The sequence below is a fragment of the Haliotis rufescens genome, unplaced genomic scaffold, assembly GCF_023055435.1.
Source record: "Haliotis rufescens isolate VD_foot unplaced genomic scaffold, xgHalRufe1.0.p SCAF_15, whole genome shotgun sequence".
In the NCBI taxonomy this organism is placed as follows: domain Eukaryota; kingdom Metazoa; phylum Mollusca; class Gastropoda; order Lepetellida; family Haliotidae; genus Haliotis; species Haliotis rufescens.
Genome location: NW_025963835.1, coordinates 15298202 through 15320256, shown reverse-complemented (window position 1 = coordinate 15320256; position 22055 = coordinate 15298202). Strand labels below are relative to the sequence as shown.

Below are 22055 nucleotides of genomic sequence, written 5' to 3'. Positions count from 1 at the left end.
GTTGTGTTTTTGTTCTTGACCACTGATGCCAGTGCTTTTTTCAGACTTCAAGATGCTGTTGTGGTCATTAGGAATCATATTCTCAGTTCAAAAGGTTTGTTGTAGATGCTTGACCTGTCATCTATTTATGGACAGTTGTCTCTAAGTGAAGAAAGATACGGGTTAGAAGAGGTCTTCAGCAACCCATGTTTGTCAGGTGGTCAGGCTCGTTGACTTGGTTGATGCATTTCATCTTATCCTCATGCTCATGATGTCAATCACTGGATTATCTGGTCCAGGCTCAGTTATTTACAGACCGCTGTCATATAGCTGGAATATTGCTGAGTGCAGCGTTAAACAACAAACAAATAACCTAAGCGAGGAGGAGGTTTTGTAATGAGTAAACCCAGGCAATGTAGGACTTCTCATTGTTCCACCTCAACTCATGTCACATTTTCATTATGTGGAACTTGTGTCCAACTGCTCCTTTCTATGTCCAAGTTATGTTTGCAAATTGCATGTTGTAATAGTACATAACAAACGTAAGTGTTTGTAAAGATCAATGTCTTTTTCGTGAACTTCAAGGAGAATAGACCAACTCCATCGTGAGGTGGATAGAACATCTGCCTGGAGCATGGAAGGTCTGTGGTTGAATCCTCTGGCTGCGTCACCTTGCCCAGCGTTTGGTAATAAGGAAATAAAACAACAACTTGTCTCGAAGTCTGTATATGATGTTTCAGTTGGGTATCCATGTTAAACTGCATCATAGTATCTCTGTTGGCCGTCACTGTAAAAAACTGGCATTAGTCCGGACTAGTTCATGTTGCTTGAATGCAACATTAAGCCCTATTTCAGCTCACCTTGAAGGGAATACAGGCTCTTCAAATGGAAAAGCCTGTAAAATATAACACCAGCACCGCACAGTTATCAAAACATCAAATATTGTTTGATAAACATATTTTGACCAAAGTCAGTTTTAAACAAATGTTGATTCTACAACTCAAATTTCCAAAATGTTCAGTTGAGTTTCTAAAAAGTTAAATTCGAAAGTCATATTACAAAATCAGTGCCTGAGCATTCAGAGTAGAATTTAGCTTAATTCAGACATGTGCTTTTCGTAAACGCCTTGATTTGTGGCAAAAAATGATAGTCCTTCCAATTGTCCACTGGTGGACATGTGTATCACTGTAAATAATTTGTACTGCTGCTTCCTCAAATTCACAAGCAGTTTTCTGAATCAAACTTGATAGAATGGGTTTGGTTTAACACCATTGTTTAGAGTGTGTCGATTATATTACTGCACGTCAACTTAATGTGAAAAACAAACATGAAATAAGTCCAATAATTGTGGCTATGCTACAATGTATTGCTTTACTAAGAATGCCATGGAACTGTTTTGGAAAATAATACCAAGACATTTGTACTGTTTAGTTATTTTTAAGGTATTACCCCCAGGTGATGAAAAGGTATCTCTTGTGATAACTGAACCGTTAATTTCCAGTTTTTGCAATAAGTTTTGCAAAGTGTCAAGATTTGTGTTGCACTGTCAGTATACAATAGTATTACAAGACTAAAAAAATTTTAAATTTTTTTTGTGAGTCAGCTTATGTGGGCAAATTCATGGGAAATCGTGACAAGGTTACAGGTGGTTGTCAGGAGTAGATTGTGCAATGAACAGACACTCATAGTGCAACGAATAAAAATAAATAAAGGGAAAAAACCCTTTTCCATATTCATAGTGAGTGAGTGAGTGAGTGTGGTTTTACGCCGCTTTTAGCAATATTCCAGCAAAATCACGAAAGGGGACACCAGAAATGGGCTTCACACATCGTACACATGTGGGAAATTGAACCCGGATCTTCCCCGTGACGAGTGAATTCTTTAACCAGGCTAGCCTACCACCCTTCATATTCATAAGAAATCTCTGCATGAGTCGATTGTGTCACTATGGATTCTTACACAAGTTTAGTAAAATCAGCGCGTCTAAGGCGCCGCGATTTGCTGTGCAGAGTTGCGTCCCTTGGGCACACCTGAAACCAATGATTGTGGGTTCGAATCCTGGTTTCGACCCGATTATGTTTCTTGGTTTGTCAGCACCATACCCGTGCTCGTTGGTTTCACCGAATTGGTAAACGACTGAAACCTACATCACTTCGGGCTTTCTTCCCACATTCAGCTGACACAGTCTTGATTGACGAGTTAAGGAAGAAATTTACAGTTTATAACGAAACATTTTCAAGAGAATAACAAACGGCATGAAGCGATATTAACTCCATAAATGACTATCTGTCATTATTTTGCCTAGTCAATGTGTCAACTAACGTAAAAGGGAAGTCAACAGTTTGTTCGGGCCACTTACGATAAAGGGAGACAATTTGAGGGGAGGTAATTCTTGTATGACAATAAGTCCGTCAAAGTGTTCACTTTTCTCAACTTCGGAAAACTAGGGAATTACATCCGACATCATTTTTGTCACTGATGCGTCAAATTTGGAAATGTCCTCCACACCTCTACCATAAACTCTTTGAAAGGTTTACTGAGGCCTTGAATGTTGAACCTTGATCAAACAACCTTTGAGTCGTATGACGCTCTTTGAGATCTTGGTAGAAAAATCATGCTCGACTGAACCTCAAAAGTTGTGAGGGGGCACGGGTGGCCCAGTCGTCTAAGGCGCCGCGATTCGCTGTGCAGAGTTGCGTCCCTTGGGCACGCCAGAAACCTATGATTGTGGGTTCGAATCCCGGTTCGCCCCGATTATGTTTCTAGGTTTGTCAGCACCATACCCGTGCTCGTGGGTTTCACCGAAGTGGTAAACGTCTAAGACCTGCATCACTTCGGGCTTTCCTCCCACATTAAGCTGACACGCCGCGATATAACTGGAATACTGTTAAAAGCGGCGTTAAACCCAACTCACTCACTCACTCACTCAAAAGTTGTAAAATGTTAACACCGCCACACTCAGCAATATGACGTCAGTCTGTCAATAATCGAGCATCCACCAGACAATCTAGAAATTCTCATCATGAGCATCGATCTACGCAATTGGGATACGGTTACAAGCATCTATCAAGTCATCGAGCCGGACCATCCGACCTAGACCAGGTTGTGTAACGAACAGACACAGACATTAATTAATAACTAGTCTTCATTGTTGAGTAGATCGTCATGAGTAGAAAGTAATGAGCAGACGCAATCAGTGTATAATTAGTTATCATTATTCTACAGAGGGTCGTCAGGAGTAGGTAATTAGCTGTGCTGAGTGCCGACACAATCAGTGTATAACAAGTGTGGGTTTTCCAGAGGATGATGTCAGGATATCAGGGCAATGTGCAGTGTGTAATGAGTCGAGGCGGTCGAAAAATATCGAGCCCAGCCGTCTTAGGCACCACAATTCTCTGAGCAGAACTGTGTACATTGGACACGCAAGAAACATTTGATTGTGGATTCGAATCCCGGATCTCCCCGATTATTGTTCTAGGTTTGTCAGCACCATACCTCGTGGGTTTCACCAAAGAGGTAAATATCTGAGACATGCATCACTTTCCTCCCACACTAAGCTGACACGCCGTGATATAACTGAGATACTGTTAAATACAACGTTAAACCCAGCTGACTCACTCACACAAAAAGTTTGCATGTGTGAATGAATTGTAAAATTGTTTCACCACTCGCCACTCTAGACCATGTTTCATCTTGAAAGCTTTTATTCTTAACCTATATTTTACACGTGTATATACACATCTACTCCGAAACGTCCAAGGACGTCACACACCGGCAATGTCCGTCATCAGTGTTCCGTCTTCCAGGCCACACAACTTGAACTTTTTATGCTTCACCAACAGTTCTTGAAGACAAAATTTCTTCTTGCACTTCGGGCAGTCATAGTTCCGTGCCTTGTGACGCCGGACGGTTTTCCTTGACAGATTATCGCGACCACACAGAGAACACGTGTATATCATCTGTTGTGACTTTGGAAGGGGTTTGTGGAGAGACAACCCAGGCTTTGAGGCAGTTGCAGATGTGCCTTGACAAGCACCATTTACAGGGTCGATTACCATTTCCCCTTGGCGTGACACGGACTCTTCACTATCAAAGGCTTCAACCAAGGCCCTGAAATCAGAAAGGGTGCTTCCGGTTGCTGAATCTGTAAATGTGGTTGTGGGTGTCGAACACTCTTCCTCAACTTCAGTCGAGACACGGGAACTTTGTAGTTGATCAGACTGATGAATGGCATTCATATGCACAGCGTCACACCTTTTAGGGCAACCCTGTAAGGAGGGAAGGAGTTGGGTATCCTTGGCTGATGAGTGGTTGGAGGTAACTGTTCCTTGCTCCTCACGCAAAGGATACCTCAACGTTGCTTTTCTGGTTTGGGGAAGTGATGATGGGTTGGTTGATACTGTAGTGTGGTGAAGTGACGGTGAGTTGGTTCTCTCTGACGAATTATATCCTGAGTGATGTGTCAGGGAAGGAAACCCCGATCTTCTCCGTGAAGGAAACTCCGTATCCAATATGTACATCCGCCTGTTCAGAACACGTCTGACGTATTCAGCACTGTAACACGGGGGACTCGTTTCTTGGTTTTCTGAATACGGCATATGCCCTGCACCGACTTCTTCGCTTGATGGCCCACTGTCCTGTACTGCTTTGTAAGTCGCATTACCCGTCTCATCACCTTCCCCCAAACTTGATGCTCCACAAACAACAGCAGGGAAAGACGTTCCTCCAACTAATTCAGAACTTTCACTGTGACCATACAGGCCATTTTCAACTCGTTTCCCACAGCCATTGTCATTGTCCCCATCAATAAGACTGTCCTGCCGTTGGTGTTCTATGACCGTCCCTCCAGAAACACTCATGACGGTGTGATTGACCTTGGCCTTCAGTGTGTTCAGGGTGTCCGCGCTACAAGGCGTCACAGGAAGGTGCCACGTTAGAGTAGACCGTCCATTTGCCGTACCACCAGCCACGTCACATGCTCCAGCCCTGGGATCAAACCAACGACTCTTTATATACTCTAAATACATCTTCTCCGAGTGTCCAGTCACTTCTGCCGCCATGTCGTCGACCAGCGACTTCAGAGCACTACCATGGGACATTTTCTCGCAACATCGAGACAGAGAGTGTAGAGGATGCTCACAGTCAGAGTGGGGTTTACGTGCTCCTTTCTCAGGAACATACCAACTCCCATTACTCCGTGTTGGGTAATACGCAACATTGTCACAAGAAACGGTTGCCAGATATTCATATGTCGACGTATCCATACATGTTATGTCATGGTCCACCATTAACTTCTGTTTCTTACATGGCTCTCTACCAGACCCATCACCTGGTTGAGTCTCTGCCATAGATGTGTATAAGCTTACTTCAGCTGGATGTGAAACGTGGCCATAGTGTTTGCCATCAGTAGAACCCCTGCGTGTTGCCGAGGCCAGATCACCGTTGTCTGTTATTGAAGGTACGATGTCCCCGCAACCATGACTAATTCGTGATGTCCTTACTTCCTGTCCTGCGTGGTAGCCTATACCGGAACTTCCACCATTTAAAGTGTCTGAACATGATGGTGAAGTGGATATGGTCATATTTCTAGGTCTTTTTCTTCCGCCATTAGACTTATGTTTAGTGTCCTGACTGATTCCAAGACGCATGTCAGCGGTGGCATTCGTGGATAGCTGATGAGCCCTAGCTGTTGGTGTGACGACCTCATCGTGGAAGTTGCATGTAATGACGTAATCGTCACCTCCCTCTGCGTCACGTGCAGCTGGCAGCTGGGTGTGTGTATCTGCAGCTCCTTCAGTATCGGTAGCTTCAACGATAACGACGTCGGCTGGGCTCACGTCGCTTCGTCCCCGCTGCCTCCCGGTGGAGACATGTGGTGATCTGTCACTGTCTGCCAGATAACAAGACAGGAGAACATCTATGTCGGTTTCTATTGGCATATCTCTGAGCTGGGTGTTCCGCTCTGGGCGAGCTTAGGGGATTCAGCTCTCCGTTGCAGAAACTGGCATCAACCTGGAAATATTGAAATATTGAATAACATCATGTTAAGTGAGTGAGTGAGTTGGTTTTAACGCTACATATTTTTATTTTTATTTAAAACTATGAGTAATGTTGGTGGCAGACAATTTCTTTTTTTCCCCAACAGTCTGAAGCATAACCTCTTTCCGAGAGTTTTCCGGGACAATATCATAGCTGAAGAAATGTTGACGTCATTTCGATGATAAACACAAAGAGAATCTCACCCGAGTGTCTTTTGCTATCAAATATATCAACACGAGTTGATAAAAGTGGAAAAACTCCGAGGCTTGCCGAGGATTTTTTTCCACTTTTTATCAACGAGTGTTGATATATTTGATATCAAAAGACACGAGGGAGAGATTTTATTTATAATCCAACATCTTTCTTCCTACTTTTTCAGTTTGTAAAAAGTAATAAGCAGTGTCTTAAGTGTAAAAAGTACTGCTAAACAGCTTCAGTAGCAGAGCCATTAGTGATGCCATTTGATTGTGACGTCATGGTAACCAATGACGTCACAATGGTCTGCAAAGCATTGTGATGCAATTTCACTGCAGCGATATCTACAGTATATCGCTTGATCTCACCACAGCAATATCTCCTGTGGGAGCCAGTTTTGGATGATAAAATGTGTTTATCTCCTTTCTAACATGACTAAATAAAATGCGAACTATTTGTTTGCAAATACTTTGAGTAAAGCGGCATGGGTTGAGCCCAGTGTTTTGTGTGGGTTGTCGATCAGAATCACCGACAACAGCCTTTAAACAAAATATGGCGTCTTATATGTTCAAGCAGTTTTTGTTGACACCGTTATACTGCACTCGAACACATGACGGGCACTGAAAGCATGTAGCACGGCAACTTGGTAAGCTAAGATAAGGTCAATCTCATTAAAATCAGATCTCAGTTTTCGCTAAATTTGTTTAGCGATAGCGAGAACTAAGATCTGATTTTAATGAGATTGAGATAAGGTGGGCATCCCCGAAGAAAACTAAACAAGCCTTGCAAAGGTTTCGTTCTACACCGCCGTCATATCGCTCATTGTGACGCAAAAGATATGATAAACTAACATTTAGTCTCTGAAATCTTATATTACACAATATCCTTCTTGACTCTAAATATAAAATAAAAATCCCCTATGCTGATTGTGGAATAGAGCTAGCTTGAGCTGGCGAGACTTACTTTTGTATGCATTTCTAGATTATTATTTTTCATAAAATAAATATATTCCACGGTCATGGTGCAGGACTAAAGATATGACGTCACAGTCGTATATAGAAAAGCGCCAAATAGCAAGCTCTCGCTGGTCCTCAAAACTTGAAATACATTCTTTGTAGATTTCTATCCTGTTTTCTGCACGAAATGTATTGCCACTCATCCTTTGAATATTGCGAGTGAGTGAGTTGGGTTTAACGCCGCTTTTAACAGTATTCAAGTTATACCACGGCGTGTCAGCTTAATGTGGGAGGAAAGCCCGAAGTGATGCAGGTCTCAGACGTTAACCACTTTGGTGAAACCCACGAGCACGGGTATGGTGCTGACAAACCAAGAAACATAATCGGGGCGAACCGGGATTCGAACCCATAATCATAGATTTCTGGCGTGCCCAAGGGACGCAACTCTGCACAGTCAATCGCGGCGGCGTAGGCGACTGGGCTACCCGTGTCCCCCTTGAGTACTGTAATAACCGCAGTTTTTCATTTTGTGACCTATGTCGTAACTGCTTTCGGGCGTCAAGTGGGACCCTACTACCGTTACCTAAACGCATTGTCGTTCCTTGTCGTCGTGGTCAGTAAGCCATGACTTTGCAGCTCACCTTGTCAGCCTCGGCTTATCTCAGTCAAGGAGTGATCGGTCTATCGACGCTTACTCCGAGGTGAGGTGAAATTGGGTTTAACGTCGCGTCCAAGATTATTGCACTTATATAGCGACGTGCATGCACGTGTATGTGTGTGTGTGGCTGCTTGTACTAGTCCGGACTGATGCCGATTTATAGTGCTAGCTCACTGAGATACCATGCCGCAGTTTAACATGAATACCCCACTCAGACACAGTATACTGACTCCGAGCCGACCAGTCCTTGTTTTAGCCCCTTAATGCCGAGCGCCAGACAGGGTAACAACAAGTACAATCTTTTAACGTCTTTTTGTATGACGCGGCCCGGGATCGAACCCTGGACCTTCCGCTCTCCGGGCGGACGCTCTACCACAAGACCACGGAGGCGGTCCGCTTACTCCGAAATGTCTCCATCAGCATTTATACTCGCACAATAAAGAAACGCCACACCAGCTTTATACTCACATCAGTTTTACTTACTCTCAGTCCATCAATCAATACACAACAGTATCAGACCGGCCATGCTCGTCACTAAGTGGGGAGAACGATAGGGGTACGACTCTCCTAATGTTGACTGATTTTATTTTAAAGTGTTCGGGCCTGGTCTGTTTTTTGTCACATGTCCTCATAGATCATTTTAATTAGTTAAGAACAATATCAGACCATGAACTCGCGTTTGTGTCTCGATCAGCAAACTACCGGAACCCACTAACCGATTAAAGATGTCTATTGATTAATTGGCGACGACACCACCGAAGCTATCCCGAAATATCCTGTCACTGTCATCGCCCTATTGATTTCCTGCTTGTTTGCGCCAACACTTCGGCTTTCTGTCTCCACCGTTTTGAAAGCTATAATCATCCCATTTAAAGGTTGATTTTGTTATAATTTTCTAAGGTTTGGGGGACCTTATAACACCTATAATTGTACCTATAATTATTTAAATATGCCTACCGACAATGACTGTAGAAGAACTACTACAGTAAAGTACGGTTATAACGAACTCAAAGGGACTACTAATTTTAGTTCGTTATATCCGTAGTTCGTTATAAGCATATATACAGCATAACTAGTCGGGACCAAAAAAGTAGTTCGTTATATCCGTCAGTTCGTTATAAGCATGTTCGTTATAACCGTAGTTTACTGTATTCTAAAAATATTAGCTTCCGAGGTGATGTGGCTGTCAAATCGGCTGTTTTAATCAGATTATTGTGATTTGATACCTCTGATTGACCAATCAAAATCGAGTATTTTCAAAATTCGTGGTAGAATCGACAATTGTGGTTTTCTAGGACGGCGGTCTTGGGTAATAAAGAAATTATTACACTCGCATATGTGTCATACTGATTTTAGGAAGCTCGTGTAAGACCGCATGTGTTACACACACTCTCGCTCATTTTTCGTAAAATCAGTATGACACAAATGCTCGAATAATAATAATCCCTATATATTGCTCGTGATATTGCCAAAAGCGGCCTAAAACCCAATCTCATTAAAATAAGATCTAAGTTCTCGCTGCCGCTAAACAAAGAACTAAGACCTGATTTTAATGAGATTGCCTAAAACCATACTAGCTCACGCACATTTGTGAAAAGATTAAAACATAAAATTAACACAAAGGAAGCATTTAGTCCCATGGTTATAGTTTGTGATAGATATACATCAACATCGGATACTAGATGACATGAGAGCCTACACGAGAGCTCATCCTCGATTATCAAGTGTAGTACATCTCCACTCTGTCATAATACATCAAAGCGTCGTTTCAGAAATGACGTCAGCATCTCAATCTATCCTATCACAAGCTAATGACCGAATTTCTCTCGTTACTGAGTCCAAGCTGATTGGACGGCCAGTGTCATGTAATTTGAACCTGGCTCCCAATGAAGTCGACCCGTGAAGATTTGAGCTAGAATAGATCTTCAGAAACCCATGCTTGCCGTAAGAGGCGACGATGCTTTTCCTGAAGAGGCGACTAACGGGATCGGGTGGTCAGGCTCGCTGACTTGGTTGATGCAAGTCATCGTATCCCAATTGCGTAAATCGGTGCTCACGATATCAATCACTGGATTGCCTGTATGCATAAGGTACATTAAATGTACATATACATTTCATGTCTGTAATCATATTCACCCCCAAATTTACCTAAACTAAGCGGCAAAAGAAAGTATAGGCTGGCAATTTGTATTTTTTTTCTTAAAAGCAGCGATAACTAGTGGAAAGTGGGTATTGGGAATATGACTGCCCAGGAACAGGTACCAGAAAACACCTCACCCGAACGCGCCACCTTTGACGGCGCTCGTGCGGTGACAAAAAAATGGTGAAACCGGTTTCCCGCCTATGGCATGAACTGCACGTGCATGCTAGCTGTATAAATGCGTTCGTCTGCAGGGTATAACCACACGTGATGAAAGCACACAAAACAAATGCCACGATTGTCATAGGAGCAGAGAGAGAGAGCAATCGGTATGGCCGATATGGGGGCAACACAGGTCCAAATTGCCAGAAGGTTTGGTTGTACACCATTGAAAGTAGCCAGGCTGATTCAACGGTACAGGCAGACAGGGAGGACACAGGACAGGCATGGAACCGGACGACCCTGGGTGGCAACACAACTGGAAGACGGTCAGATACGGCTAATTCACCTGCGAAACAGATTCGTAACGGCGACGGCGACGGCAGCAACAGCGTTGGGACATCCCCATTAGCCAACGTACAGTACTACGACGAGTTCCTGCTGCTGGAATCCGAGCGTATCGTCCTTTCCGAGGAATGGTACTGACTGTTCAATATCCATGCCTGAGACTGCGATGGGCGAGGCTGGTTTGACGCTGGCAAGTGAGAAATTGGCGTCGAGTGCTGTTTACTGATGAAATCGGTTAAACTTGTTTCAAAATGACGGCAGAGAACGAGTTTATCGACGCAGAGGGGAACGTTTGGCTCCGGCGTGTATTCGAGAGGTCCATCCATTCGGCGGGGGAGGTGTCATGGTGTGGGGCGGTATTTGTGGAGATCAGAAGACTGATTTGGTGATTATACAGGGAAACCTGAACGCTGTGCAGTACAGAGACCAAGTGTTGCAGCCAGTTGTGCTTCCGTTCTTATAAAACCAACAGCAGGGGACATTGTTTCAATACGACAATGCCAGGCCCCATACTGCAAGACTGCCTCGGAACTTTCTAAACCATCAGAACGTTGACGTTTTGCCCTGGCCTGCCCACTCACCCGATATGAATCCTCTTGAACATCCGTGGGACCATCTTGACAGACAGATTAGAGCACGCCATCAGCCTCCCGTCAACCGAGAAGAATTGCAGCAGGCCCTGAGAGACGAGTGGCAACGGATTCCAGTCCACGTCATCAGAAGACTGACGTCATCGATGAGGCGGCGTATCACAGCATGCATTGAGGCAGCTGGAGGTCATACACGCTATTGAAGGCAACTGTGTCGACAATGAACTTGTAGTGTGTCTGACAATTTTTTGGTGACATTTCAGACAACTTTTGAAAATGAAATTTCTTACCCCACCATTGTTTACCTTAGCTTACATTACCTGTGATTGCACAATTTCATTCGAACTGTGGTTGATCAATCATTTGATACTCCTCCCTAGATTATATACTCTTCAAAAAAAGAAACTTGACACTGACTTTCAAAATGTAATATAATGCGATTGTTTCAAAATGGGACACAGAAACCATAATTGAAACACTGTTTGAAGATCAAAGTATACAATGTTCAAAACATTAATCGTGTCGCCTAGACACACGTACACGATACAGTTAACAGAAAATGTCAGTATCGGTTGTGCCCACCACGTGCATCAATCACCGCTTGACACCGACGACCCATTGAAGCAATCAAGTTGTCAATAACACGCTGTTTGATGTGGCCAATGTAATGTCTGGATGTTGTTGTGCTGTAAGAAGTCCTGACAAACACGTGCAATATGCGATCGAGCGTTGTCCTGCTGGAACTGTCCGCCATGAACGTTGACGTGAGGAAGAACGTAAGACTGTAGGATCAAGTCTCTGTAACGCACACCTGTCAATGCACCTGCCACATGCACGAGAGGCGTCCTACCACCGTGATAGGTGCGTAACGTTCACCCCGACGTCTGCAGACACGTGCGCGCCCATCAGCACGTGTGAGTAGGAAACGGGACTCGTCAGTAAACAGTACATTTCTTCACCTTGCACGTGCCCATCTAACCCTCTCTTGGCACCAAAGCAGACGGTCCGCCAGATGTCGTGGGGTCAATACATGGAGTCGAACAGGTCTTCGTGCAAAAAGTCCAGCCTCCCTCAGTCTGTTGCGTACCGTTTGATCTGATATTCTGCGTACCCCAGGGATCTGTGTGGTTGTAGACGTGGCTGTGGTAGTGCGGTCTCGGAGGTGTCGCAGCCGGATATATCGATCTTGTGTTTGGGTTGTCACCCTTGGTCTTCCTGACCTTGGTCTGTCGTCAACTCTGTTGGTGTTGTTGTATCGGGTCCACAGTGCGGAGATTGTCTGTCTGGATACGCCAAAGTGCCTGGCCACTTCTTGCTGAGTTGCTCCAGCTTGTAATCTCCCAATGACGTTGTTCCGTTGAGCTGCATTCAGTCTTGGCATACTGTCACCTCCTCTACTGCCGTTATAAGGACTGTATGAACAGCCGTTGATGTGGATTTCTATACCCATTCAGCAAGGGGCATGCATGCCTAAATGCAGGATCCTGTGCTTCACGTTTTTTACAGGCGGTTCCGTTTGGATGAAGCTGTAAAATTGATTCCCAAACGCTACGTTTATGTGTTTTGCATGTGTTTTCGCGAATTATAGACACATCATCTTTCTGTTTGACTTATTTGGTTCTCATTTAATGTAATTATTTTAGATATTTGGCAAAAATTGGTTTTACATCTATGTCAAGTTTCTTTTTTTGAAGAGTATATTATAATTACTAACAAAACCTCTTCTTTCTTTTTTTTTATCGATCATGGAACTCGACCTATACTATCTTTTGCCGCCCAGTTTTGTTTGTACCCTGCCCTAAGACGGTGTTCTGTAAAATAACAATTCTGGATTCTTGATTTTTATGGCACCACTCCCCCTCCATCAAACTCCCCTGTAAGCCCCGATGGAGGCACGACAGCTGTGTCCCCTGCAACCCAACCCTGGGAGAGTAACTTGACACGACGGAGCACTACCTCTCGACAAGCACAGGAACGCGCGCCTGGGACACTATGGAAGCGAGGTGCTCGTTTCACGGATCGAGAGTTCTGGCTCAGAAAGAAATATTTGAGAAAAATCGCTACAAGCATTAATTCAAAATCAAACGCTCAACATGACCAGGAAGTTATTTAATTTTTATGTATGTTTACCTTGAAATCAGACATTTTTCTCTTCAAAACAAGAAACAAAACATAAATAATTGTTTCTTAAAAATGATTCCACTCGCTTCTTAAAACATGGTTCATAAAACATTTTTGGATGTTTACAATTTGAAGTGAACGCAAAGGAAACATAAACGAAATGCTGTTTATCAACAGGTAGTCATTCAAGCGAGACTGTGATCCTGCGTTTACTGATCACTAAGTGTTTACATGAGTAGAACCACATTACCTTTGTTTACCACAGAGCCTTTGTTTACCACAGAAATACCAAGCCTCCTTCACCAACTGGCATCGGCTGACATGTTTAAAGTTACCTGTGCTCGCTTGTCTGTACAGTGAGACGTCCGACGGCAGCTCCAAGATTCCTCCGTCCTGTAACGGCTGCCACTGCCACGGAGATGCGGGTCCGGACAGGCCGATGAGGAAAGAGAGACGGGGGAGATGAGAGGGGGGAGGGGGAAGTTCTCACCGTGTCATGTTACGGGTTTCCGCTTCTGGACAGGGGAGGAGATGGGAAGATAATGAAGGGAGCTCTGCAGGACAGTTTCCTCACGGCGAGACACTGTAGACAGACCCTGGTACTTCCATCACAAGGTCTCTGAACCGATGCTGACTGACCCTGAAAGTACACGTTTTTACTTCTCTGTTGTTTACATCTCGTGCAATCACTATAGCAAACACACCTAGTTGTGGTGAAACGCAGATTTATCGACACTGATAGACAAGTCACATATAGACACACAAGTTACATCTAAACACATACATATACAAATAAATGTTCATATCGTACCATTTCCCTAATTTAATGATATAAAGTAACTAGCATGTTTCCGCACTAAAAAACTGAGACACAAACCTGCATTTTTTGCAGGCCAAAAATGTCACTTTGGGGAAAGCGTAAATTAAACACCTGCAATAATGACTGTACATTAATGTTAGATGTACCAGCCACTATAACCGTGGCCGCACTACTACTACTACTACTACTACTACTACTACTACTACTACTACTAGTGTACCAATAACCTGTGAACATGTTTCTAAATTATCTTTTGATTAATTTTCAATTTAAAATTTGATCTGACCAGTGTGCTATCTGCTCGTAGACTGAAAACTTCTCCCCACTCTACCCCTCTTGAAACCTATCCTAACATCCGTTCCCACAGAAGTCCGTCTGTCCAGAATCTATCGCCGCCCACTTGTAAACATGTGGCACAAGACCCAAACCTCAAAAACATTATCTTCTGTCTAATCGTTGAAATGCAAGAAGATATATTTAACAAACTGTAGATGTTTGTGTTCTGATATTTGTCCCGTATTTACGAAAGAATATTAACCATCAGGGCGCGGATTTAGATGGAATTATTTCCAGTAGTTTGTAATGAACATCATAGAAAGGCTTCCATTGTGGTCATTGTTAGCGAAGAGACCCATAGCAACGTGACGTCATAGGAACGCTGTATCGCAAGTAATTGAAGATAACGTCATCCATTCTTTATGACGTCATGTGTGTGTGACTTTGTTCCAACAATAGTGTGTGTGTGTGTGCGTGTGTGTGTGTTCGACTGTTGTTTAACACTAACACACACTTACACACACACCACACACACACACACACCCGGATGTCAGAGAGACCATATATCCCCTCCTCTTCAACCCTCACTTTGAAGTCGTGTAAAATTCAAAACACATCACGCACACACACCAGTATTCCAGCTATACGACGGCGGTCTGTAAATATTCGAGTCTGGACCAGACAATCCAGTGATGAATATTATGAGCATCGATCTACACAATTGGGATACGATGACATGCATCAACCAAGTCAACGAGCCTGACCACCCGATCCAGCTTGTCGCCCCTTACGACTAGCATATTCGCCTTTTACGGCAAGCATGGGTTGGTGAAGACCTATTGTAACCCGGGACTTCATGGGTCCCCACATCCAGTGAACCTACCTGGGCTCCGTGTGGTCACGGTGTCATTACTTCACGTTATAGCCTGAATCATGCACGTATCTAGGACGTGAAAAAACCCTCACTTGTCCACACAGGCAGCTGAAAGTTCTGGCGTGTCTTCATACAGCCACGTGAAGGTTCTGACAACCTGTCTACACAGACGCCTTGAGGGTTCTGACAAACTGTCTACACGGCCACCGGAAGGTTCTGACAACCTGTCTACACAGTCGCCTGGAGGGTTCTGACAACCATTCTACACAGTCGCCTAAAGGTTCTGACAACCTGTCTACACAGTCGCCTGGAGGGTTCTGACAACCTGTCTACACAGCCACCTGAAGGTTCTGACAACCTGTCTACACAGTCGCCTGGAGGGTTCTGACAACCTGTCTACACAGTCGCCTGGAGGGTTCTGACAACCTGTCTACACAGTCGCCTGGAGGGTTCTGACAACCTGTCCACACAGACACGGGACAACCTGTCTACACAGACACCTGACGGTTCTGACAGCCTGTCTACACAGCATCCTGAAGGTTTTGACAACCTGTCTACACAGCCACCTGAAGGTTCTGACAACCTGTCTACACAGCCACCTGACGGTACTGGCCTGTCTACACAGACACCTGACGGTTCTGACAAACTGTCTACACAGACATCTGAAGGTTCTAAAATCTGTCTACACAGACATCTGAAGGTTCTGACAACCTGTCTACACAGCCACCTGAAGGTTCTGACAACCTGTCTACACAGACACCTGAAGGTTCTGACAACCTGTCTACACAGACACCTAAAGGTTCTGACAACCTATCTACACAGACACCTAAAGGTTCTGACAATGTGTCTACACAGACACCTGAAGGTTCTGACAACCTGCCTACACAGACACCTAAAGGTTCTGACAACCTGTCTACACAGCGACCTGAAGGTTCTGACAACCTGTTTACACAGACACCTGAGGGTTCTGGTCTGTCTACACATACACCTAAAGGTACTGACAACCTGTCTACACGGACACCTGAGGGTTCTGGCCTGTCAACACAGACACCTGAAGGTTCCGACAACCTGTCTACACAGCCACCTGAAGGTTCTGACAACCTGTCTACACAGACACCTAAAGGTTCTGACAATCTGTCTACACAGACGCCTGAGGGTTCTGGCCTGTCAACACAGACACCTGAAGGTTCTGACAACCTGTCTACACAGACACCTAAAGGTTCTGACAACCTGTCTACATAGACACCTGACGGTTCTGACAACCTGTCTACACAGCCACCTAAAGGTTCTGACAATCTGTCTACACAGACGCCTGAGGGTTCTGGCCTGTCAACACAGACACCTGAAGGTTCTGACAACCTGTCTTCACATACACCTAAAGGTTCTGACAATCTGTCTACACAGACGCCTGAGGGTTCTGGCCTGTCAACACAGACACCTGAAGGTTCTGACAATCTGTCTACACAGACGCCTGAGGGTTCTGGCCTGTCAACACAGACACCTGAAGGTTCTGACAACCTGTCTACACAGACACCTAAAGGTTCTGACAACCTGTCTACACAGACACCTAAAGGTTCTAAAATCTGTCTACACAGACATCTGAAGGTTCTGACAACCTGTCTACACAGACACCTGAAGGTTCTGACAACCTGTCTACACAGACACCTGAAGGTGCTGACAACCTGTCTACACAGACACCTGACGGTTCTGACAACCTGTCTTCACAGACACCTGAAGGTTCTAACAACCTGTCTACACAGCCACCTGAAGGTTCTGACAACCTGTCTACACAGATACCTGAAGGTTCTGACAACCCTTCGACACAGACACCTGCAGGTTCTGACAATCTGTCTGCACAAACACCTGAAGGTTCTGACAACATGTCTACACAGCCACCTGAAGGTTCTGACAACCTGTCTACATAGACACCTATAGGTTCTGACAACCTTTTTACACAGCCACCTGAAGGTTCTGACAACCTGTCTACACAGATACCTGAAGGTTCTGACAACCCTTCGACACAGACACCTGAAGGTTCTGACAATCTGTCTACACAGCCACCTGGCGGTTCTGACAATCTGTCTACACAGACACCTGAAGGTTCTGACAACCTGTCTACACAGCCACCTGAAGGTTCTGACAACCTGTCTACACAGCCACCTGAAGGTTTTGACAACCTGTCTACACAGACACCTGACGGTTCTGACAACCTGTCTACACAGCCACCTGAGGGTTCTGACAACCTGTCTACACAGCCACCTGAGGGTTCTGACAACCTGTCTACACAGCCACCTGACGGTTCTGACAACCTGTCTACACAGCCACCTGAAGGTTCTGACAACCTGTCTACACAGCCACCTGAAGGTTCTGACAACCTGTCTACACAGCCACCTGACGGTTCTGACAGCCTGTCTACACAGCCACCTGAAGGTTTTGACAACCTGTCTACACAGCCACCTGAAGGTTCTGACAACCTGTCTACATAGACACCTTTAGGTTCTGACAACCTGTCTACACAGCCACCTGACGGTTCTGACAACCTGTCTACACAGACACCTGACGGTTCTGACAACCTGTCTACACAGACACCTGAAGGTTCTCTACACAGCCACCTGAGGGTTCTGACAGCCTGTCTACACAGCCATCTGAAGGTTCTGACAACCTGTCTACACAGCCACCTGAAGGTGCTGACAACCTGTCTACACAGCCACCTGACGGTTTTGACAACCTGTCTACACAGCCACCTGACGGTTCTGACAGCCTGTCTACACAGACACCTGAAGGTTCTGACAACCTGTCTACATAGACACCTAAAGGTTCTGACAATCTGTCTACACAGACACCTGACGGTTCTGAAAACCTGTATACACAGCCACCTGAAGGTTCTGACAACCTGTCTTCATAGACACCTGAGGGTTCTGGTCTGTCTACACATACACCTAAAGGTTCTGACAACCTGTCTACACGGACACCTGAGGGTTCTGGCCTGTCAACACAGACACCTGACGGTTCTGACAACCTGTCTACACAGACACCTGAAGGTTCTGACAACCTGTCTACAGACACCTGAAGGTGCTGACAACCTGTCTACATAGACACCTGGCGGTTCTGACAACCTGTCTGCACAGCCACCTGAAGGTTCTGACAACCTGTATACAGACACCTAAAGGTTCTGACAACCTGTCTACACAGACCCCCGAAGGTTCTGACAACCTGTCTACACAGACAACTGAAGGTTCAGACAACCTGTCTTCACAGACACCTGAAGGTTCTGACAACCTGTCTACACAGCCACCTGAAGGTTCTGACAACCTGTCTACACAGCCACCTGACGGTTCAGACAACCTGTCTACACAGCCACCTGAAGGTTTTGACAACCTGTCTACACAGCCACCTGACGGTTCTGACAACCTGTCTACACAGCCACCTGACGGTTCTGACAACCTGTCTTCACAGACACCTGAGGGTTCTGGTCTGTCTACACATACACCTAAAGGTTCTGACAACCTGTCTACACGGACACCTGAGGGTTCTGGCCTGTCAACACAGCCACCTGAAGGTTCTGACAACCTGTCTACACAGCCACCTGAAGGTTTTGACAACCTGTCTACACAGACACCTGACGGTTCTGACAATCTGTCTACACAGCCACCTGAGGGTTCTGACAACCTGTCTACACAGCCACCTGACGGTTCTGACAACCTGTCTACACAGCCACCTGACGGTTCTGACAACCTGTCTACACAGCCACCTGAAGGTTCTGACAACCTGTCTACACAGCCACCTGAAGGTTCTGACAACCTGTCTACACAGCCACCTGAAGGTTCTGACAACCTGTCTACATAGACACCTGTAGGTTCTGACAACCTGTCTGCACAGCCACCTGAAGGTTCTGACAACCTGTCTACACAGCCACCTGAAGGTTCTGACAACCTGTCTACATAGACACCTATAGGTTCTGACAACCTGTCTACACAGCCACCTGAAGGTGCTGACAACCTGTCTACACAGCCACCTGAAGGTGCTGACAACCTGTCTACACAGCCACCTGACGGTTCTGACAACCTGTATACAGCCACCTGAAGGTTCTGACAACCTGTCTACACAGACACCTGAAGGTTCTGACAACCTGTCTATATAGACACCTATAGGTTCTGACAACCTTTTTACACAGCCACCTGAAGGTTCTGACAACCTGTCTACACAGATACCTGAAGGTTCTGATAACCCTTCGACACAGACACCTGAAGGTTCTGACAATCTGTCTACACAGCCACCTGGCGGTTCTGACAATCTGTCTACACAGACACCTGAAGGTTCTGACAACCTGTCTACACAGCCACCTGAAGGTTCTGACAACCTGTCTACACAGCCACCTGAAGGTTTTGACAACCTGTCTACACAGACACCTGACGGTTCTGACAACCTGTCTACACAGCCACCTGAGGGTTCTGACAACCTGTCTACACAGCCACCTGACGGTTCTGACAACCTGTCTACACAGCCACCTGACGGTTCTGACAACCTGTCTACACAGCCACCTGAAGGTTCTGACAACCTGTCTACACAGCCACCTGACGGTTCTGACAGCCTGTCTACACAGCCACCTGAAGGTTTTGACAACCTGTCTACACAGCCACCTGAAGGTTCTGACAACCTGTCTACATAGACACCTTTAGGTTCTGACAACCTGTCTACACAGCCACCTGACGGTTCTGACAACCTGTCTACACAGACACCTGACGGTTCTGACAACCTGTCTACACAGACACCTGAAGGTTCTCTACACAGCCACCTGAGGGTTCTGACAGCCTGTCTACACAGCCATCTGAAGGTTCTGACAACCTGTCTACACAGCCACCTGAAGGTGCTGACAACCTGTCTACACAGCCACCTGACGGTTTTGACAACCTGTCTACACAGCCACCTGACGGTTCTGACAGCCTGTCTACACAGACACCTGAAGGTTCTGACAACCTGTCTACATAGACACCTAAAGGTTCTGACAATCTGTCTACACAGACACCTGACGGTTCTGAAAACCTGTATACACAGCCACCTGAAGGTTCTGACAACCTGTCTTCACAGACACCTTAAGGTTCTGACAACCCTTCGACACAGCCACCTGAAGGTTCTGACAACCCTTCGACACAGCCACCTGAAGGTTCTGACAACCTGTCTACACAGCCACCTGAAGGTTCTGACAACCTATCTTCACAGACACCTAAAGGTTCTGACAACCTGTCTACACAGCCACCTGAAGGTTCTGACAACCTGTCTACAGACACCTAAAGGTTCTGACAATCTGTCTACACAGCCACCTAAAGGTTCTGACAACCTGTCTACACAGCCACCTGACGGTTCTGACAACCTGTCTACACAGCCACCTGACGGTTCTGACAACCTGTCTACAGACACCTAAAGGTTCTGACAACCTATCTGAAAATTCTGGTATACTCTCTATACACACAACTGAACACTCTTACAACCTGTCTATACACAGACACCTGAAAGGTCAAACACCCTGTCTACACAGACATCTCAGAGCTTAGAGTTAGTGAGTATGCCGCTTTTAACAATATTTTATAATTATCATGACTGGAGACACATTAAGGAATGGAACCTAGACTTCTGTGTGACACACAAATGCTTAAACTACCAGGCTACACTACCATCTGTCCATCTTGTTTGTTTGTTTGTTGTTTAACGTCACATTCATCAATATTCCAGCGATATGATGGCAGTCTGTAAATAATGGAGTCTGGACCAGAAAATTCAGTGATCAATACCATGGGCATCGATCCACACAATTGGGATACGAAGACATGCATCAACCAAGTCAGCGAGTCTGACCACCTGAACTTGTTAGTCACCTCTTACGACAAGCATGGGTTGCTGAAGACCTATTCGAACTTGGATCTTCACAGGTGTAAAATATTAAGGACACACCAGAAAATAAGTTCATTTACTTTTATTAGAAAAAATGAAAATGAGCACAAATGGCGTAAAGAAACATTCATCATTATTTGTACAAGAAACAGAGTACACAGCATAGTCAGCAGATGGCTGCACTTGCATCTTAGGGACCAACCATTTTATAACTGGGGGGTGGTAGGGATTTTATCCAAAAAATATATATTGTCACCGAAAATTGACTGTTGAAAAAGAAAGTGAGTGAGTTTGATTTTGATTTTACGCCGCTTTTAGCAATATTCCAGCAATATCACGGCGGGGGACACCAGAAATGGGCTTCACACATTGTACCCATGTCGGGAATCAAACCCGGGTCTTCGGCGTGACGAGTGAACGCTTTAACCACTAGGCTACCGACCGCCCCTGAAAAAGAAAGAAATTGCCTGCCACGGAAAATACATTGTTGCAACGTATTCTTCAGGCTCTTAGTTTAAAAAAAATATCTGGTTTTGTAGCTGTAGCTGAAATATATCTAATCTTAATACAAAATCCTGGCTCACCCCCTCGAACATAAAATGGTCAGTCCCAATGCACATCTCTCCTAGGGGTATTACGATTCACCGAACAACTGGCTCATCACGATACGCTGTGCCACAATACGAGCATCCTATGGTGAGGTTATGTACTGACACAAAACCATACACCTCTGCATAATAAGGGTCACATGTTTGTTTGTTTGTTTAAAGCCGCACTCAGCAATATTCCAGCTATATGACACCGGTCTGTAAATAATTGAGTCTGACCTGACAATCCAGTGCTTGACATCATGAGCATTAATCCATGCAACAGGGATACAGTGACATGCCTCAATGAGTCAGTGAGCCTGACCACCCATTCCTTTTGGTTAGGTTGCTTGGGACCTATATTCTTACCAGGAACCCCCACAGGTTACGACCGACTGACATGCAAACAGTATGAAAGTATTGT

The 22055-nt window shown here is 45.2% G+C and overlaps 2 protein-coding genes across 2 annotated transcripts; one reads left to right on the top strand and one right to left on the bottom strand.

Moving 5' to 3' along the window:
• Positions 1–3674: 3674 nt before the first annotated feature.
• Positions 3675–13814, bottom strand: LOC124138757. Its single transcript, XM_046505604.2, has 2 exons — positions 13521–13814; positions 3675–5991 (listed from the first exon to the last, which is right to left on the bottom strand). Exon 2 carries the CDS (start codon positions 5916–5918, stop codon positions 3744–3746), a length of 2175 nt encoding a protein of 724 aa, XP_046361560.2. The 5' UTR covers positions 5919–5991; positions 13521–13814; the 3' UTR covers positions 3675–3743.
• On the top strand, positions 13728–20577 carry LOC125380026 (cell wall protein RBR3-like). Its single transcript, XM_048395997.1, has 7 exons — positions 13728–13784; positions 15846–16374; positions 16537–17024; positions 17114–17631; positions 18218–18978; positions 19307–19801; positions 19835–20577. Exons 1-7 carry the CDS (start codon positions 13728–13730, stop codon positions 20575–20577), a joined length of 3591 nt encoding a protein of 1196 aa, XP_048251954.1.
• Positions 20578–22055: the final 1478 nt, after the last annotated feature.

Bases quoted from the DNA above. Each gene is read 5' to 3' on its own strand.
- LOC124138757 (XM_046505604.2), bottom strand. From the start codon at position 5,918: ATGCCAATAGAAACCGACATAGATGTTCTCCTGTCTTGTTATCTGGCA.
- LOC125380026 (XM_048395997.1), top strand. From the start codon at position 13,728: ATGAAGGGAGCTCTGCAGGACAGTTTCCTCACGGCGAGACACTGTAGA. The intron at 16,375-16,536 runs GTTCTGACAACC...ATACACCTAAAG, and splicing joins GTCTACACAGACACCTAAAG to GTTCTGACAATCTGTCTACA. The intron at 17,632-18,217 runs GTCTACATAGAC...ACCTGTCTACAG, and splicing joins CCTGAAGGTTCTGACAACCT to ACACCTGAAGGTGCTGACAA.